The 18,092-nt window shown below is 41.1% G+C and overlaps 2 protein-coding genes across 3 annotated transcripts in view; one reads left to right on the top strand and one right to left on the bottom strand.

The window, feature by feature from the left end:
- The window catches only part of exoc4 (exocyst complex component 4), an 83,735-nt gene extending 72,061 nt beyond the window's left edge, over positions 1–11,674 (bottom strand). For both annotated transcript variants that reach the window (XM_029161747.3, XM_041072193.2), the window contains exons 1-7: positions 11,515–11,674; positions 10,426–10,615; positions 10,033–10,227; positions 6,942–7,135; positions 5,545–5,654; positions 4,176–4,264; positions 3,857–4,011 (exon numbers count right to left, since the gene is read on the bottom strand). In XM_029161747.3, the coding sequence (XP_029017580.1) occupies positions 3,857–4,011; positions 4,176–4,264; positions 5,545–5,654; positions 6,942–7,135; positions 10,033–10,227; positions 10,426–10,615; positions 11,515–11,594 (1,013 nt within the window). In that variant the 5' untranslated portion in view covers positions 11,595–11,674. The remainder of the gene's footprint in view (positions 1–3,856; positions 4,012–4,175; positions 4,265–5,544; positions 5,655–6,941; positions 7,136–10,032; positions 10,228–10,425; positions 10,616–11,514) is intronic.
- Positions 11,675–14,516: 2,842 nt separating this feature from the next.
- The window catches only part of chchd3a (coiled-coil-helix-coiled-coil-helix domain containing 3a), a 43,253-nt gene continuing 39,677 nt past the window's right edge, over positions 14,517–18,092 (top strand). The window contains exons 1-3 of the mRNA XM_029162821.3: positions 14,517–14,746; positions 15,265–15,522; positions 15,979–16,060. Coding sequence (XP_029018654.1) covers positions 14,666–14,746; positions 15,265–15,522; positions 15,979–16,060 — 421 coding nt within the window. The 5' untranslated portion in view covers positions 14,517–14,665. The remainder of the gene's footprint in view (positions 14,747–15,264; positions 15,523–15,978; positions 16,061–18,092) is intronic.

Here is an 18,092-nt window from a genome sequence, read left to right as displayed (position 1 = left end):
TGAAGAACACAAACTGTGGAGAGATCTTGGGTTACTTTAGTCATAATACATTTTTATACAACTCTAAATTTATTATGTAGTTATTTGTCCATATCCTCGTCATCCACAGTCCAATTCAGCAGCTAAGAAACTCTACCAGCATTGACTCAACATTTTGTTTGTTAAGGAAATAGCTTACTCCTACTACTTGCTCCTGAGTATCCAGATGATTTTGATTCTACTGTATTTTAATATTGTGCAGACGGGACAATATGACTTATGAGCATGTGGTGATATTGGTGGTGCCAGCCTGCAAGTTAACAGTTCTACACACAACAGGACCCCAGAATATTGGCATGATTACGGACCGCTTCCTGAATTCATAGCATGCATTACAGCAGCGTGAGTTTATAGCAACACCTGCCTTGGGAGAGGAGTATTGTCCTGCTTGGGCTCAGCCTCACAATGTGTTTTGTTATGCCTTTTTAAATGCATGTTTATGTGCCTGCATTTCATCCAATGACAACAGCAAATACATCCAGCTTCGCGATGATGGATGGAATGGATGGGTTCAACATCATGAAAAGGTAAAAACAATCAAGTACACTACATTCCCAGTAGGTGACGCAGCTCTCTGTTTTCATCCAGAGAACCCATTCACACATATTTTTGAGCAGTAGTAAACTAACACCTAGGGTGACTATTGAAAAGTAGTGAGCTGCCCAAGCTGGAATCCAGAGAACAGCTTCTCCCATTAGTCCTAAAAGGCTCTGGCTGAAGAATAGAGTGCAGCCACAACCAAACTGACCTTCCACTTGATCTAAGTGCTACACTCTGAATTAGAAAGTCATAGTCGCCTCATCGACGCGTGTTTTCATGCAGACTTTGCCATATCTGCTTTCTGTACAAGGACCAAGCTTTCAAAGCAAAGGTTAAATTATGTGAGTCTGAATGAGCACCTGCTGCACCCATGGCACTGAGTGCGATATTACTGTTAATATAAATACAGTCATGCTTTTGTTTGTCTACCACTAGTGTTTTAATATGCTCCTCTGGCATTTCAATTGGCTTTTATTTAATGGGTTGTAAGTAAAGCCTGTTTTCATAGGTTACTACATTGCAAAAGCTATTTCAAGTCCCTGATGGAGTTAGTTTCTAATTAGTGTTTATGCTCATTTAACTGAGAAAAACAAGCCTGATGCTTAAATAGTAAATCATACAAAAAGTAAATAAACTAAATATAAAATTTAGAAAGGCTGCGCTTGCCAAAAACAAACAATTTTGTTATTTATACTCAAAAGCACCAGATCCCAGACCTTATTAATGCCAATTCAATACAAATTAGCACAGATGTAAGTGCTGCAGGAAAGGAAAGCATCATAAAGATTTTGGGAGGTGGCCAATGTTTCGTGTGAGGGTTTGAGGATAATGCAGAGGCTAGATGGATGTTTCACCAGGGGGCATTTTGGTTGGCTGTCTGTCAGTACACTGGCAGTAGCAGTGAGTAAATGTTATTAATGGAGGGAAAAGCAGGCACAAATCACTATGAGCTATAACTCAAAGAATGGAAGAGAAGCGGGGAGGAGCTGTGAAATGCCAACGAGTTAGGGAATCTCTCTGTGTCCGTCTGTCACTTTCTCATGCGTAAACATGGACAACAGACAAGAAAAAGAATAGGCCGGGAACTACAACCTTCAAAAACGGACAAACAATGCATGATATACGTATGCCTGCATAGAGGTGGACACCGACACAATTTACAGCTCTGACCTTGTTGCCTCTGCTTTTTGTTAAACCTCTGCAACCACTGCAAAAGCAACACCTACTTCACCTCCCGGCACACACACCCGCACACACACAGTCGCACGCACACCCACAAGCACACACACACACACACACACACACACACACACACACACACACACACACACACACACACACACACACACACACACACACACACACACACACACACACACACACACTAGAGAGCGCAGTTCTCCTCATTATATCCCAGTGGAGGCCATCCTAATCCATATCGCCTGTTCTTTGAGACCTCACTTCTCATTTCCCCTCAGGATCGAACCTGAAACACGTGGCTGATGAAAAGTCGGAGGAGACAGCGGGGAGCTCACACGTGGACGCACAGCCCCTGACTGACTGACATCACAGGTGTGCTTCGCTTTGCCAGGACGGTAGCAGGACTACACATTAGGTCATCAATAGGATAATGGACATATTTCCATCACATTTGACAAAGTAAATGTGTCAGGTCATCCTGCTGTCTTAAAGAAATGGACACAGAGAGTCATAAAAATCTGCACTGACCGCTTGAATAAACAGGTAGAAATAAAAGACACAGAAATCATTGGTGTGATCAATGAGTTTGTCTTGTTTTTAAATTGGATTTTAAATACTTTGCTTTTGGTTTTAATGTTCTTTGATCATTCATGCGTTTCTTCATTTTATATCAGCTCTCTTTCTGAGGGAGTCAGATTAGATTCAGCGCCTTCTATACACCAAAAACAAAGAAAAAAAGCAATAAGGCTCTGTTTTGGTAATGCAATAAGAAAAGGGGGAATATGAGTTCAACAAGTCTAATTTGATGTAAATTAAACCAAACTGCTCACAGATCACTGGTGCATGCTAATAACTTGATTGCATGCTGTGGGAACTTGCATGGTCTCACTTTGTCAAAGTAAAATCAAGTTGGAAAGCAAATGCAGCCCCAGTGTGGCTGATCAGCGAGGATATGAATGAGAACATAAACCTCTAGCAGCAAACCACACAACGCTATATACGCTGTAAAGTGCTTAAGTGTTCCTTGCTAGTGTGCAAGGCTATAAAATATAGTGTGCAATATGCAACAACCTTGTTCCCTACAAGTGGTACACTGGTTGGAGTTTCCATAGCAACAAGCTTTGACTTTAAGTTGAAGTGAACATAGGCAGAACAAGGTGTGGATGTTTCCAAATACGAGCGCACACACAAACCTCTAAGTGTTTGGCTAAATGCATGCATCACGCATTCTGACTCAATAGTCCAAGAATTGGACGTACGAGGGAAAACGTAATGCAATCAGCAAGAAGCAGCATTGCTTTGAGGTCAAATGAGATTCAGTGAGCAACAGGAGAAGGACAGCAGACGAAGCCAGAGAGAACACCTCTGACAGAAAACAAGACGTTCCTCCTAAATGGTTCAAGGTCAGTGGACTGAGACCTATGGCTCCCGAGTCTGCTCAGTGTACGCGTACGACTGCAGGAGCTGACGTGACTGATTTTAAAATGCAGCAGTCCCTCTACAGCAGGTGTGAAGTTGTTTGTATGTGTATGGGTGTGTTTAACCATGACTTGTCTGGGTTTAAGGCAGCAGAATATCTGTTTTCATGGTCTGAGGCTGGAAGTCACCAGCCCTTCCTTTTACTGTGTTTCATACTTGGTTGACTGTCTGAGTACGAACACCCAGGGAATGCTGTCTACTGGCTTCACTGTCAACTTCAAATATACTTAGGAGGACCACATGCAACAGCAGGATTATTCATTTAAATATTGGGATTCTTATCATTATATAATGACGCTGGGGAAATTTTTCTTTTGGGAAAACTACAAGTACAGACGAATAAGCAGAAGGCTGCTTTAATAAAACTCCTTTACAGAGCCATAATAGTGAATTACTCTTTATAGCTCGCTACTTAGCGTAGTCTTCCACATTCACTAATCATCAATTAACATTAACCTTATTACCTCATTAACCTGCTTTGTTTCAATATGCTGCAGAAACTGTCCAGTCTCTTCACTTTCAGCAAATCACGGTATCATAGCTTAGGGACTTCCTCCACCAGTGCGCTTTCTGCGTCTTCCCAGTCACCAGGCTTTACCTTGGCTTGCTCTCCTGGGCCAGGTTCTCTCCTCTCTGGTAAGCGTGGTCTGCTATCTGAGTGGTGGACCTCTTGACGATTTGTTTCAGCTCAGGTTCCAGATGCTCCATTATGGCTTTAATGGTCTCTGGGATTTTCTTCAACTTGGCCAGGGCCTGAAGGAACAAGATAACGTGAACATCTCAACAGAAGCAATGATACTGCAGGGATGTTGATATGAAAGCACAGAACACAAAGGTAATTGTAACAATATTGCAGTGTTAACATTTACAATTATCTGTGCGCCTAGTACTCACTAATGTTCATGTACAGTACTTGCCTTTATCAGGATGCCCATGAACTTTGCACTGTTCTCTTCTGGATCTATTTCAGAGAGTTCAGCCTGCACATCCTGCTGCAGGTCACGCACTAAACATGGTAGAATCAAAGAACATTGTATTATAGCGGTTTTAAATATTGGGGGGGGGGGCAGCAAACATATCACTCCAAGTTAAACAGACCCTTTTAGTGAGTACATACCCTCTACAAACCTCAAGCTTCACCAGTGCTTTAACAATGGAAGACAGGAAACAAGGTTTTACTGCTCCATCGTTCTATTTTTAAGCCACACCTGCACCTATCCTGTTATCCTCCCCCCTCATGCTCTCACCACATGACTTAGCCACATTAGCAGCTAAATTGAGAGTGGCAGCATCAAGTGACGCTCTAATTTCCATTAGATGGGCCTCCCAATTTCCCATCAAAGCGCGTTAAGAGAGTTAATGTTTATGGCAAGTTAATGGACTTTGGGTGTATTTCCTCTTTCCCTCCATTCCAACTGTAGTTTGTGTAATAATTATGACAATTACTAGCTACAAATGAGGTGCTCTAATGCTATTACACAAAATAGCAAGCCAGGCCATTGATGGAAGCCGGCTGCTGTGTCGTGACCACAGTTGTTAGCATGATGCTGCACAGACACTTAACGCCCGGCGGTGGCTAATTGCTTGTTTTCCTTTGCCATAATGCAGGCAAAGCTGCGGTAAATTTTACTTTTAGGCATATGGGGTGGGTGAATTGAACGGACATTTATCATGCATTAGTGGTAATTTGTATATTTGTGCGTGTGTTTTTCAGGTCACACATGCGAGCAAATAAAGAGGTACAGCAAACGTTAACTAAAATGATAATGGCATCCAACAAATGCTCCTTGAGTTGATAAATGCAAAAGAAATAACTTTATTGAGCAACATGGTTTCATGTATGTGGACTGTAATGACACAGCTAAAATGGTGAGCCGATAACTTAGAATGTTAAGAGTGGGTGGGGAAAAAAGTGGCAGGCTTAATATAAAAACTCAGAAACACAAATGGAACACCAAGTTATTGCAGGATTAACTTTTTTCATTATCTTCTTGTTTGTGTTCCTTTGTGCTCTGCCTGGAAGGAATGTGGCGCTGACTCTACGCCCCTACAACCAGAAGAGAATTCATACGTTCAGTTCTAGTTCTAGTTGGTGCATCAGTCCCTGTTACAGGGCTGGTTACCAATGTTACTGTAATGAAGGCTGTTCCCCTGCTGGGATGACAGAAACAGTGGGTGACTAACTGCAGAGATAGGAGGGACAAGATAATTATAATGCGAGCAAAGGAAATGCATATTATGATCATAGAGCTGTTTTGACAATACACTAAAGGTGAAGGACCATACCACTGCTTGATCCAGGTGTGCTGAACTGTGATGAATCCAAAAGCTTGCGGGGGGTGGACATGCTGCTGACGTCCAGCACAGGCATTGGTGATGCGTCTTTGACTGTGGAGCTGTTTGAAGAATACACTGATGTTATGGCTTCTTATAAACATACAGGGCTAGGATGCACAAAAAGAACACTACCCCTTTTCTTCTCTACTAAAAACACCACACAGCATCTCTGGGTGGGATTGGCGCTGCTTTCCAATGAGCCATTTATCAAGCTTTAAGCTGGGGGTGGAAGCAATCCAGGTTCTTTAAGTTGGACGGTAGAAACACAGGGTGCCTGCTAAGTGAGTGGGGTATATGGAAGCTGGCTTGTTGTTAGAGGCGACCCAACACAATGAGGCCAGGACCTGTCACTGGCTCACCCCCAGTAATAAATCATAGTAACACACCAAACCACTACAACCATAATTATTACACCCACACACAGAGACACGTGAAAAGGTGCAAACACGCTCAGACAGAATGCATTAAACACAGCATACAGTAAGAGCATCAGCCGTGTGTTTGAAGCCATTGCGGTGCATTATCGCTAATAATTTTTACAAGAAAGCGAAAACCTGGCGCCTGGGTCACGGAGGCATTGTTTAAGCCATCCTCCCAGTGGCTGCTAAGCCTTTTTCATCATTTGGGGAATTACTGGTGTCACACAGAAACTGCGGGTGCTGCATTCTGTTTGACTCCTTCGCTGCTCATAATTGGCAGCTGACATTGTCTGCCAGGTTTAAAAAACGGTTTGCTTCCTGAAAACCCAACTAAGCAACGATGTGCTCATTCATGCCATGTTTCCACGGTAGCACCTATCATGGCTTTACGCGCATCCCTCCTAATTCCCTGTGAGTCAATTCCGCTGTTGGCCTCTGCACTCTAAATGATGGAGGGTGTCTCGCCTGTTTAAAAGGTACAGACATGACAAAGTAGAGAAACGACTTATACAAGCTCTAATTGTTTTAGTCGGTAATTGGCTTGGTTTCCATACAGTAAATAACTGTCAAATTACAACTGATTGTCCCAGGAACGGAGTAAGTTATAAAGAAGGGATATCTATAGAACCTAAACTTTTCTGTGGACTACGTAAAACAAGACAATGAAAGCTTTTGCTACATCCGAGCAAACAAACGTGTTAAAGAAGTATTTTCATAACAGCCTATGGCCTATGTTCATTCCATCTGCCTCGCTCACCCTTGAAAACTTTCATATGCTATATCAGTGATGCTATTTCAAAATGAGGACATTAAACAGATTAGTTGTGTTGTGTGGACCTATATAACAGTATGTATGGCTTCCATAATAAGAGGTTAAAAAGTTTCTCTTCCTGTGAAGACATCAGGATCCAAGATGTGAAGACTCACCCTGGAAGGCGAGCAGTGTTTTTGTCCTTGTTCTTGTGTCCCAGGCGACTGGTGGACTTGATGTAGAGATGTCGGTGCAGCTCCTCAATGAGAACGAGGTGGAGGTTGAGCTTCTTGCTGTGCAGTTCCAGACGCAGATCGCCGAGCCCTTCCACCTGCAGCAGAGGGCCTTCCAGAGACTCCACAGCTGACACCTGCATGTGACGACACAGCATCCAGGCACCGCTTTACATCAGTATTACAGTAGATGCAGATTTGAGCTTCACAGGGTCTGATCTGACAACTCATACTGTGCCACCTACGTACCTGCTGTTATTGTTATCCCTCTGCGAGCACAAACTTTGTGTCACTTTGCCAACAGAGAGCTGCACCACATAACAAACTTATCCAAATGTACCTCATCTTGTGGTTATTCTGTATAAAACCACCATGGCACATTAATCATAAAACCAACATCTGCTTACACTAATTATCCTGATACTACTCCAAAACTCCACACTACAAATGCGGGCTACGGGCTATTATCTACATAAAAAAACACTCCCAATATTAAATAGTGCCGAACTAATCACTCCATAAACTCTGCAGTGAGCAGAATTTCACCAGGACATTAAAGATCTCTCATGCAACTTGGCTAAGGCCAGTTTATGAGAAGCACTGGCCTGTGAACATTTCATTGAAAGAACTGTAAATAGATTTAGTTCATTATAAATATTGTACTATATGAGAACTATATTTCAAAAATTTAAAAAATTCCCACATCCTTCTGATTCACACTCTTCACACCCTTTTCCACATATGCACTCGTTCTGCCTGCGTTTTCCTCAGTTCTTATCAAGAAAAGCTAATAATAAACTGTTACGCAATCAAATAAAATATATGTTTTTACATTTATTTATGTGGGCGCTTCAAGGGCACTGATGGACAGATTACAGCACTACAAAGAAAAGCATATTTGTATGGCCAAGGCAGGCCAGTGGGGAATGGGTAGTAAATGGGAAGGATGCTGGGCAGGGGGCACGGGTCAAGTGTGCACTGATGCAAATGAGCTCCACTCTGGTGACAAGATGAGCTAATGCGCTGCGTGATCAGCACCCTTTGGCTTAATAGAATAACTTGGCATGTCTGCAAGGCTTTGCATGTTCCATGTGAGCGTGTACACACCTCTCAGATGTGTCACTGTGTGATTAGATGTGTGTGATTGTATGACTGTAAATCATTTAACGCTCATGTATTTGTGTGTGTGGGGGTATCTCATTACCACTGGGCTGGGATGACAGAAGAAGGCTGGTTAACATCATTAGGGTGCCAGGCCTGTCAGCGTAATGAGGGATATGAAGCCTCTAGTGAGTTTGCTTGGAAGAAATTGAGTGAAGGAGAAGAGTGAGAAGCCCTCAGCTCTAAGGGGAGTGTCAGTGGTAGTACATGTGTGCACCTGGGTTTTTGTGATACTAGAGGAGGAAGGCGAGGAAGAAGAGGAAAGCATAGCCAGTCTTGTTTTTAACCAACCCCATGGGGTCCAGGACTGCCATTCAATAGCAGACAGATAGCATAGTCTGAATTCTAATTGTCAACCCTTAGAGATAAGCCTCCCATAAACACACATACACAGAGCGAATGAAGAGGAGTTAAGGCTAGGAAGTATTGTATATCCCTAGCACCCCTCTGTAAGCACAGAAACGTAGTGTTGAAAAGCAAGACCAACAAAATGTGAGAACCACGGTGCATATGAAAACCAGGGAGATGGATCAGTGCCATAATGACTGACAGCACGGTGGGAATAAGCACATCAGGGATTCAAAGAAGTAACACAGGCAGTGTGATGCTACAGCAGAGACACACAGTGTGTGTCTTGTGAATATTCAATAAAAATGCAAAAATAATATCTAGAACTATCTGAAAACCTCATTTTATCAAAATTCTCACACTATGAATGTAACATAAATACTTAAACATAATAATAAAACAGCCCGCTTAACATTTTGCAATGAGATGACTGTTTGACTAGTGTCCATCACAGAGGAACAGTCATAAGATGCCTTTATTCAACCAAGTGCAAAATATAGAAAATTAAAAATGGATGTGGATTATATCAGTGTAATCTTTCACAAAATAAATAGGTTATTTCAAGGCATTTTTCATTTAAAATAACTGCTATATTTGCTTTTTCTGTAAGTTATTTTTCATACATTATTCATTTTTACACTGCAAAAACACACCAACAAAGCAAAATACAGAGTGACAGAACAAATGCATTTAATACGTAAAGGCAACTAAAGCATTCTTTCAAGTGTGCATTCTTCTCACCAATGAAATTGCAGCACCCTAATCAAATAAAGTGCATTTGAATTTAGCAGGAAAGAGGCAAAGAGTCCAACTGACTTTGAACATTCTACAAGCTTTCAATACAGGCTGCACTGACTGAGCACTGGTTGAATGATGTTCCACTTCTTTCCACCCTCAGATGATTTTTCATGGTCCTTTGGACACACCGTCATCATTAGTCTATTTTTTTCCAAACTAATTATTAAATAATGTCTGATGGAAATGTGGGGAAATGACAAAGATAGCATGGAAAGACATTTAAAGAAAATCAACAGAGAGATCATCTGGCATCTGGTCAATGCCATTCTCCAGCTCCCCTACTGAGCAGGCACATCAAAAGAAGTGCACTTGTGCATATATACACACCTGCAGCCCTCATTGCACTTAGATGATGTTCATTTGAAGAAAGGTTACTCCCACTGGACTTTTCAAGGCTAAAAAAATATTCTTTAAACAAATGAAAGGCACCAGGAAATCAATTATAGCAGTAACACTTCATGAGCACTGGAGTTGCATGTATACTGTGAACACTATCGCAACTGTCCTATATGGATTTAGATACAACAATACATTTCCCACAACTTCAAACCAAAAACAATTATTCCCTTTCCTCTTTTCATTATTTTTCAGCTCACATTCAAAACAAACATGACAAAGCACACTTGAATGACTAAACATTATAACATCTTTTTTTATATATAAGAATGTTCCATGACATCCAAAGGTTCTCCTATACAACAGCATCTGTGGCCATCAGTCTACTTACCAGCCTATTTGTGGCATGAAGGTAGTGCTTGCTTGCCATATATGCCTCCAGCTCTTGAGGCACCTGCTTGATGCTTTCAATTTCATCAAGTAGCTCGAGGACATGCTTGTGTTCGATGCCTTCTATCCATAGCTTTCTCAGCTCATCCCTTTTGCAATGCAGCAGCATCTTACAAGACAGCAGATTCTCTTTCACCTGCAGAAGAGAGTCAGAGGTTTAATTACCACAAAAATCAACAAAAAGCTAATTTATTATGATTTTATCTACAGCAGAGTCACTGTTCTGAGATCCAAATTAAAACCATGTAAGCATGCATTCCAGTAAGATCTTTCTTAATCCTCTAGATTTTTTTCATGCAGTGTGCACATTTACAGACATGTCTCCTCTTTCTACCTGTTTAATCTTGTTCCGGGAGCTGGTGATCCGCTCTGTGATGCTTTGGTAGGTCCTGATTGCAGTAGTGAGCTCGGCATAATGCTGAACAATCAGCTCATCTAAGTCTCTGTCACATGTCTCAAATGCTTCCTCCAGACGGCCCTTTTCTGTCTCCCTGTCCTGCACATCATCACTGCTGGACAGAGTTCTGTATTGTGGAACAGGAAAAACAGAATTCAGCTCGATAATTAAATTCCAAAAATATAATATGCACGAAGCACTGATGGAATGTGAGGTGGAAGTGAGTTTACTGGAGGGAACTGGTTGAGGTCTAATAGCATGGTGAATGCTTGCCATCTTCCTACAGCATACACGACATTAACACATACATTCTGAATCTAGTAACAGGTAGGGCCATTCTCATTTGACATTTTTTCTTATAATATGAATTATAATTTATACTATGATTATTATTTTAATATTGTGGTAATAAATCTTAAATCTCTTTCTGCATGTTATTTACATTAAATAAATGACAATCCATTTATTTATTTATGTACTGAGGACCATTTGTAATTACACTTTTGTTAAAAGGGTGGAATCGGTTTGTCACGTGTGCTTTGAAGGAAATTCACAATTTTTGAGGGGTGAAGTGAAGTAAACTTTAAAAACCCTAACGTTTTTTTGCAGCACTTCCTGAATTTGTCAAGCCACACTGAACATAATGACAACAGGGTTTTCCAGGTAAAGGATTGTAAAAGTTTCCCACAGTTCAAGAAATTCTATATCTAGTCACTACAGTAAGTTCGTTACCCTTGAAAAACCGTAACGGTAAACGACGTTGTGCAAACGCAAGCATAAATTACACACGTTCTACGCTTTAGATATAAATAATACTGCGCTCATCATTAATCATATAGAGCGTTAAAAACAAACTGATAATGCGTATACTTTAAACGCTTCTATGGAATTAACAATACAGGAAGGCTGTAGCTAATAGCTAGCATACGAGGCTACCCGTCAGTCAGTGTATGACAGCAAACGTGAGCAAGTAGAACATTTTATCAGCGCTGATAAAATAACAGAAATATTATGTCACTGTTTTACCTTATGACAGAGATAAGAAGACCAGACGGGTCTTTGTTTTTGCTAACGGCACTCCTGTATCTCCCTGAATCGGCAGCCATTTTTCCAGTTGCGGCACCCAAACAGGAAGACAGAAACGTAAGGTTTCACCGCGGAATTCTGGGAGCTGTAGTTCGAGCGACAATGCAGCGCTGCAAAAGTTAGGAACACCTTCTCTGACTTCTCTGACAGGTTTGCAAATGTGAAACGCATTGTCCACCGACATTTTCACAGGCTAAATAAAACAAAACTGAAATCAGTAAATCATAATGAATGTGTTTCCCAATAAATAAAACAAACATGTCAACTGATATTTAACATAAATGAACCATTGAATTCAAATTCAGTAGTGGATTACTTTTAATCTGATATGCTTGATGCCCTATGTATGTCGAGCGCCTTTGTTGACTAAATAATATTGAATTGTAATATTATGTGTTAATTTAAGTTCTCTGTATACAGCACACATACAGTAGCAGGCTACAGTAAAACTGTTTCATTGTGACACTTTCAATCCATTCCTCTTGAGACTGATAAAGGAAAGGTTGTGCAGAGAAGAAAGGCAAGGGACAGTGTGTGTCAGTGAGTTAATAGCCTTTCCCATTTAGAACATATAGTGTTGGATTTGGTAGGGCACTCCTACCTCGTATCTCTGACAATCACTGCTGTACCAATGAAAATGGGAGAGGGCATTGATTTTGGAGCAACGAGGTCGATTCCCAGCAACCTGGACCTTGATTGATGTGCTGGTGAACTGATGAGATAACATTGTGGGTGATCGTTGAGTCTCTTCCAAAAAAGGAAAAAACCTTGTGTCATGCAGGAGCCACTGTTTTTCTTTTGAAGGCATCCAGCTTCCCTGGTCCAAGTTTAATTTTGAAATCCTTATCACCCTGCAGCTGCAGTCCCATCTGTCCAACTAATCTACTGGGCTTCTTTTGTCCAATAATGCAGCACCAAGGTTATTTCTTTCAGCCTGACATGTGTTTGGACACTAAGTGATTCCTTTGACTGACAGACTTGTGCGTGGATTGAATCCAGGGATATTAAAGTCTGTGAAGAACATTCCTTTACAATCTGCTGATACACAAATACAAATGTTAAGTCTATAAGTCATGTTTAATTCTGCCTACACAAGCATTTATAATAATGGTGCAACCACTTTGCCAGTATAAATAGCAAACAGGGAGTAATAGAGATATACTGTATACAGTAGTTTCTGTGGTCATTGAATAACTAATGTCCTTGATCTTAAAACAATGTTTTACATGCCATTTTCAGTGTACAATAATTACAGATGAGTAACAGTTCATTTATAATAAAAGCTTTAATAATTATCAAGAGATAAACAACAAAAAGAAGCAAAAGCTGTAAAAATATTTTTGTCACCTCACCAATTACTCCTCTTCAAAAGTTGTAGCAAAATGCCATTGCTTAGTGATTAAGCATAAGGTGCTTCTTTACTTGTTTCCATGGAAATGTGGTTAGGCAAAACAGCAAAACATTCCATCTATGTGTTCTTTATTTTTCACATGATCTTGAACTGACTCAATTAAAACATGCATTTAGTGTCTCCAAATACACAGGTCAACTATTTTAACCGTTTTTAGATTTGGCCCTATTCCACTAACAGATATCTTTATATCTTTATCAAGACTACTATTTAATTTAAGTGACAGGGAGAGATAGAGATAAAATTCGATCAAATTTGATAAAGATCTGTCGATGACTAATCCATTCAAATGTCAAAATCAAACCAAATAGCAAAACACTGCAACATAGCAATGCTGGCATTGCCAAGAGTAGGTTTCAGTTATACAAATATGCTATGAACTTTTCATAACCTTAATCACAAATATTTAACAAATTTCACATTTCTGTGAACCTCAACTCGCAAGAGAGCATGTAAACGGTAATATTTCATATACTTTTCTAAACGGGTGCAAAGAGCAGCAAGACCGTTGCAGGAAATGCAAGTTATTCTGATATCATCAGGTATTCAGGTGGCGGTACTATATGAGGCAAATATGAGGACACAGAGCATACGCAAGGCAGTATGTCTGTTTTATCAGCAGATTAATCACATCTCCAAGATGGATAATTGCTCAGTATCAAAGTCAGATGTCATGTGAAATAATAACAGTGAAAATATAGTTTACACTAATAATGTTGTCATAAACAGCAAGCGCTGCTATTGTCCACGCTCTACGCACTTACAATTGTGGCTTTGTTCTACAAACACTATATTCAGTACTGCCTGAGGCTTTTCAGAGTCTGCCCTCAGGGTATTGCGACACATTGTAATTGTTTATTAGGCAATCAGATGTGGAAAACAAACACACACCCTACATCTGCATGTACAGTACTCTGCAGTAACATTAACATTAACAATGCTAATCTTAATTGGTCTTATAGCTTGCACATGAGTTAATTACTTAATATTATCTTTTGTTGCATTTTCTTTTGTAGAGGGTTTTTCATTCTGGTAAATAATTACATTTGATTTGATGAAGGTTTATATTATGACAGACCAGAACGTGAGTCCCGTGTGCCACTAACGCGACAGCAAACAGGTTAGTTACAAAGGCAACGATAATCTAGAGAGATGTCCATTTAATACGTATAATAATGAAAAAATATATTAGGACCTCGGTTTTTAAGACAACAATGTAAAATACGTTATTTAGCTTTTAAACATAAATATTTCGTGGAAAACAAGTTAACAATACCATAAATGTAACATGATAATGCCTCAAAGATAGTATCAACAGCAAGGTTATTACAACATATTCATTCAAATTATTTACTTATTAATAAGAAGGCTATATTTAAACGAAGACATCGGAGCGAGTCTGGGACTTGTCAGTCGAAGGAGCTGCTCTACTCCGTGTGCGTTCAAACACCAACCAATCATGTTCGCTCATACATCGGCGCGCATCTCTTCCGTCCAATCACCTGTCGCGTTCTTCAACTACGTCGTGCTAAGGAAGCGCAAACGCAGTCAGCAAGTGTGTGGGACTTAGCTAGTTAACTCAGTAACGCAAGCAAACTATCCAAACAAATAAAAGCGGATGTTCGCCTGATATTCACACGCAGCGCGCGTTACTGGCTCGTTGACACGCTGCGTTTGAAGATGGGAGCTAACAACAGCACCCGCCGCGTGTCATTTGAGTCAGACGAGAACGAGAACGTAACAGTGGTGAAGGGCATCAGGGTAAGTCACAGTCCAAGTAACTTAGTGCTGGGCAAACACGTGTTACACGTAATCCCACGTCCAGTAATGCCGCCTTGTAAAGGCTGAAGGCTGGGAGATTCATGCATCATAAACTTTTAAAAGTTGGCAGTGTTGACGTTGACGTCACCAGCCTCGTCCTCCGCTGTCAGCGTACGAATGAATGGGACCTTTGAGTTTTCACTTAAAGCTGCCACCAGCTCGGCTTTGCCACTGTCAGCTGTTGTTAAATATAGACTGAGAGGCTTTAGTGGAACCCATGCTTTTTGGCAAGGCTCCGTCTATTATTACTCTGAGAGCCTGAAATAACTTGTCCTTCTGTTTGTGTTGTAATATTAAAACAGATTATTTAATTGTTCATGGACATGCTAACCGAAAAAAGGCACAGATGACACAGATCAGTGTGTCCTGTTTGTCTACATGTGAACAGATCTAATACATTGTGGTTCATTATGTCAGACAGCTCTTTTACACCGCTCTCCCTTTTTCCCCCCTCACAGCTTTCAGAGAATGTCATCAATCGCATGAAGGAGCCTGCATCTCCTCCTAAACACAAAAATGATCCCTCTGCACCACCATCCAAGTCTCCTCTTCTCAGTCCACCTCCTCCCGTTCTCCGGGCAGTGCCTCCCCTGTCTGAGCCCATCACCTCCTTGCCTCCTCCCCCTCCTTTTGTAGAACCAGCTCCGGCTCCTCCTCCATCATCTCCATCAGCCACAGAGACTGTGGCTGCACCTCCACCGCCTCCTCCTCAACAGGTAGCAGCACCCGCCATTACTGAAATGGTGCTTCCATCCCCATGGTCTTTACCTTCTGCAAATTCTGTTGCTGCACCTCCTCCTCCTCCTGCTGCTGCTGCTGCTGCTCTTCCTCTTTCTACTCCCCCAGCTACTAATAATTCCCTAATTTCTGCTACGGATGGGGTGGAAGGGATCACTCTTGCTCCTCCTTCACATGTAGCCTCTCATGAACCACTTGCTGCTCCTTCAGTTGCTCCTTCATCTGTAGCTGAACCCATCCTACCTCCTCTCACTTACCCTATTACTAAATCAGATCCCCTCCCATCCCCTCCTCTTATCGAGCCTGTCGCTATCCTTTCACCACCTGCTCGTCCTTCAGGGGACTCTCTCTCCCCTCAGACCTCTAAGCCATTTGCAGCACCTCCACTACCTGATTTTACTGCTCCTAGTGAACCAATTGCACCTCCTTCTCAGGCACCGGTTTCTTCCCCTCCAGTGTCTAAGCCAGTGGCAGTGCCTCAGACAACTCCAGTTACACCCTCGGCTAAACCAGCAGGTGAGTTGTATTCCAGGACACTGAAAACCTGTGTAACATATTGTGCAAACAAATTACAATTCAGTCAGTTGTAAAAAGTGAAATATGTAAAATGCTTCAAAGATTTTTTTATGTACACTCACTGGCCACTTTATTAGGTTCTCCTGTACAGTCTAATACAATTGAATAAAGCGGCTCTTCTCGTTCTTCTGGAGCCTATTATATTTCGTGATGATTATCAGAGTTTGGCGCCCTCATTCATAAAATCCAGGTGACATTATTGTTACCACAGTTTCAGCAAGGACAGATATAGCAATAAGTTAGATGGTGGAACTTTCGATTGGATTAAAGTGGCCAGTAAGTGTGTGTTGTTCAGAAATATTGTGTTGATTTAAACCGTGTAATATTCAGGTGGTCAAGTCTAACTTCATTAATGCAGAGGAACTGATAAGCTGAGAAAAATCCCACTTCATACAGTAGAGTGGATGTTGGCGCAGTGTGAGGGTTTAGTGAATGATTTCTGAGTTCAGCACTAATACAGTTAAACAAGAAACGCTTCCCACTGGAGAGAATTCCTTCGTCTTTTCTGTGCATTTGTAAATTCCAACCTGTGAGACACACGGACGGACGGGGACAGACTTGTTCCTTTTGGCAAGCGAATGCTCATTTCTAAAAACGGAAACGAATTGTTCTTGGTAATGGCTCATTTTATCCTGGAATGTATGGCCTTACATCTTCAGTAGCACGGTTAATTAAAAAGCAAAGGTTATGAAAGAATGAAGTGTCCGAGGATTTAATTTTTAAGTCTGGCTAGATTGAATTTTAATGATGTTTATTGTGTGACTATTTACTTTAAGCCACCTTAAGCTTTTTGTCTCCAACTTTTCATTCACATTGCAATTAGTCTTCATTTTAAAATTGTGCCTTAGTCGTATTATGATTCATTGCCACCCCCCAACTGTTAATGAAATGATTAATTTTTTCTTGTAATAATGTTAATAAATAGATGCTGTAATTAGTGGAGCTCCTCATCCACTAATTCTCTGGATTCTGCCTCATCACTATGGAGCTAAAGCTGTCATGATAACTTGTCTCGTTACTGCAGTTGTGAGAGGACTCAAAATATTGATCTCAACCTCAAATCATCATGACAATGTATGTGAAAGGAAAACCATGTATTACGAAAAAAACATTTGTGCAGCTTCTGACAGTGTTGGTTTATATTACATGGACTGTTCTGGTCCACAATAACTACTCTCAGTGTTGTTTTCAGCCATAGCAAGTAGCATCTTTAAATTCCAAAAATACACCACACACTACCTGTCCAGCAACTAATAGCATATAGATGAAGTTGGCCACCAGGTGGTAAACATAATGGAGCATTCAGCTGCTTAAGAGCCAGATATTTCCCTTAGGAGTTGAACACTGATATTGGATTTGAATTCATCAGGTGGCCAGTAACAGAGCATCAGTCCGAATTCCTGTGCTGTATGTGGTCACATCACACATTTCTCCTGATAACATTTAGAAAAATATAGCAAGATTATATATTATGAAACAGTTCTGATCTTGCAGGGTTAATTGGGTTGCATGTACAGCAACAACTCCTCTACACTGACAAACCCTTATTAGACAAAGTAAAGTTTTAGTCCTTTCTCTTTTGTGTGGGCACAACCTCACACTTATCCGTGTACATATCCGTCGGAGGACATTTGAATGTCACCTATTCATTACACGGTGGAGAGAGGGGCGTGGGTGCAGTCAGAGGGTGGCATCCAGGGGGCGAGCAGGCTTCCCCATCCTTGACTGTGCTCAATCAGTGAGGTAATTAAAAAAGGCCAACTTATGCCACGCCACACTGACTCGAGTGATTAAAACGACACCTCCGCAGTTTCACACAACAGACCACCAGGCCTCATTAAGGGAGGGAGGTGCTGGGTGGGTGTGTTTGTGTGGTAAGTTTTTATTTTCTATAGGGACATTATGTGACACGGAATGTGACGCATTAGTAGCACAATTAGACACGCTAAGTAACTTACTTGTGTTGAGTAAG

The sequence above is a fragment of the Betta splendens genome, chromosome 9, assembly GCF_900634795.4.
Source record: "Betta splendens chromosome 9, fBetSpl5.4, whole genome shotgun sequence".
Classification (NCBI taxonomy): domain Eukaryota; kingdom Metazoa; phylum Chordata; class Actinopteri; order Anabantiformes; family Osphronemidae; genus Betta; species Betta splendens.
This window is presented reverse-complemented; position numbering and strand designations above follow the sequence as displayed.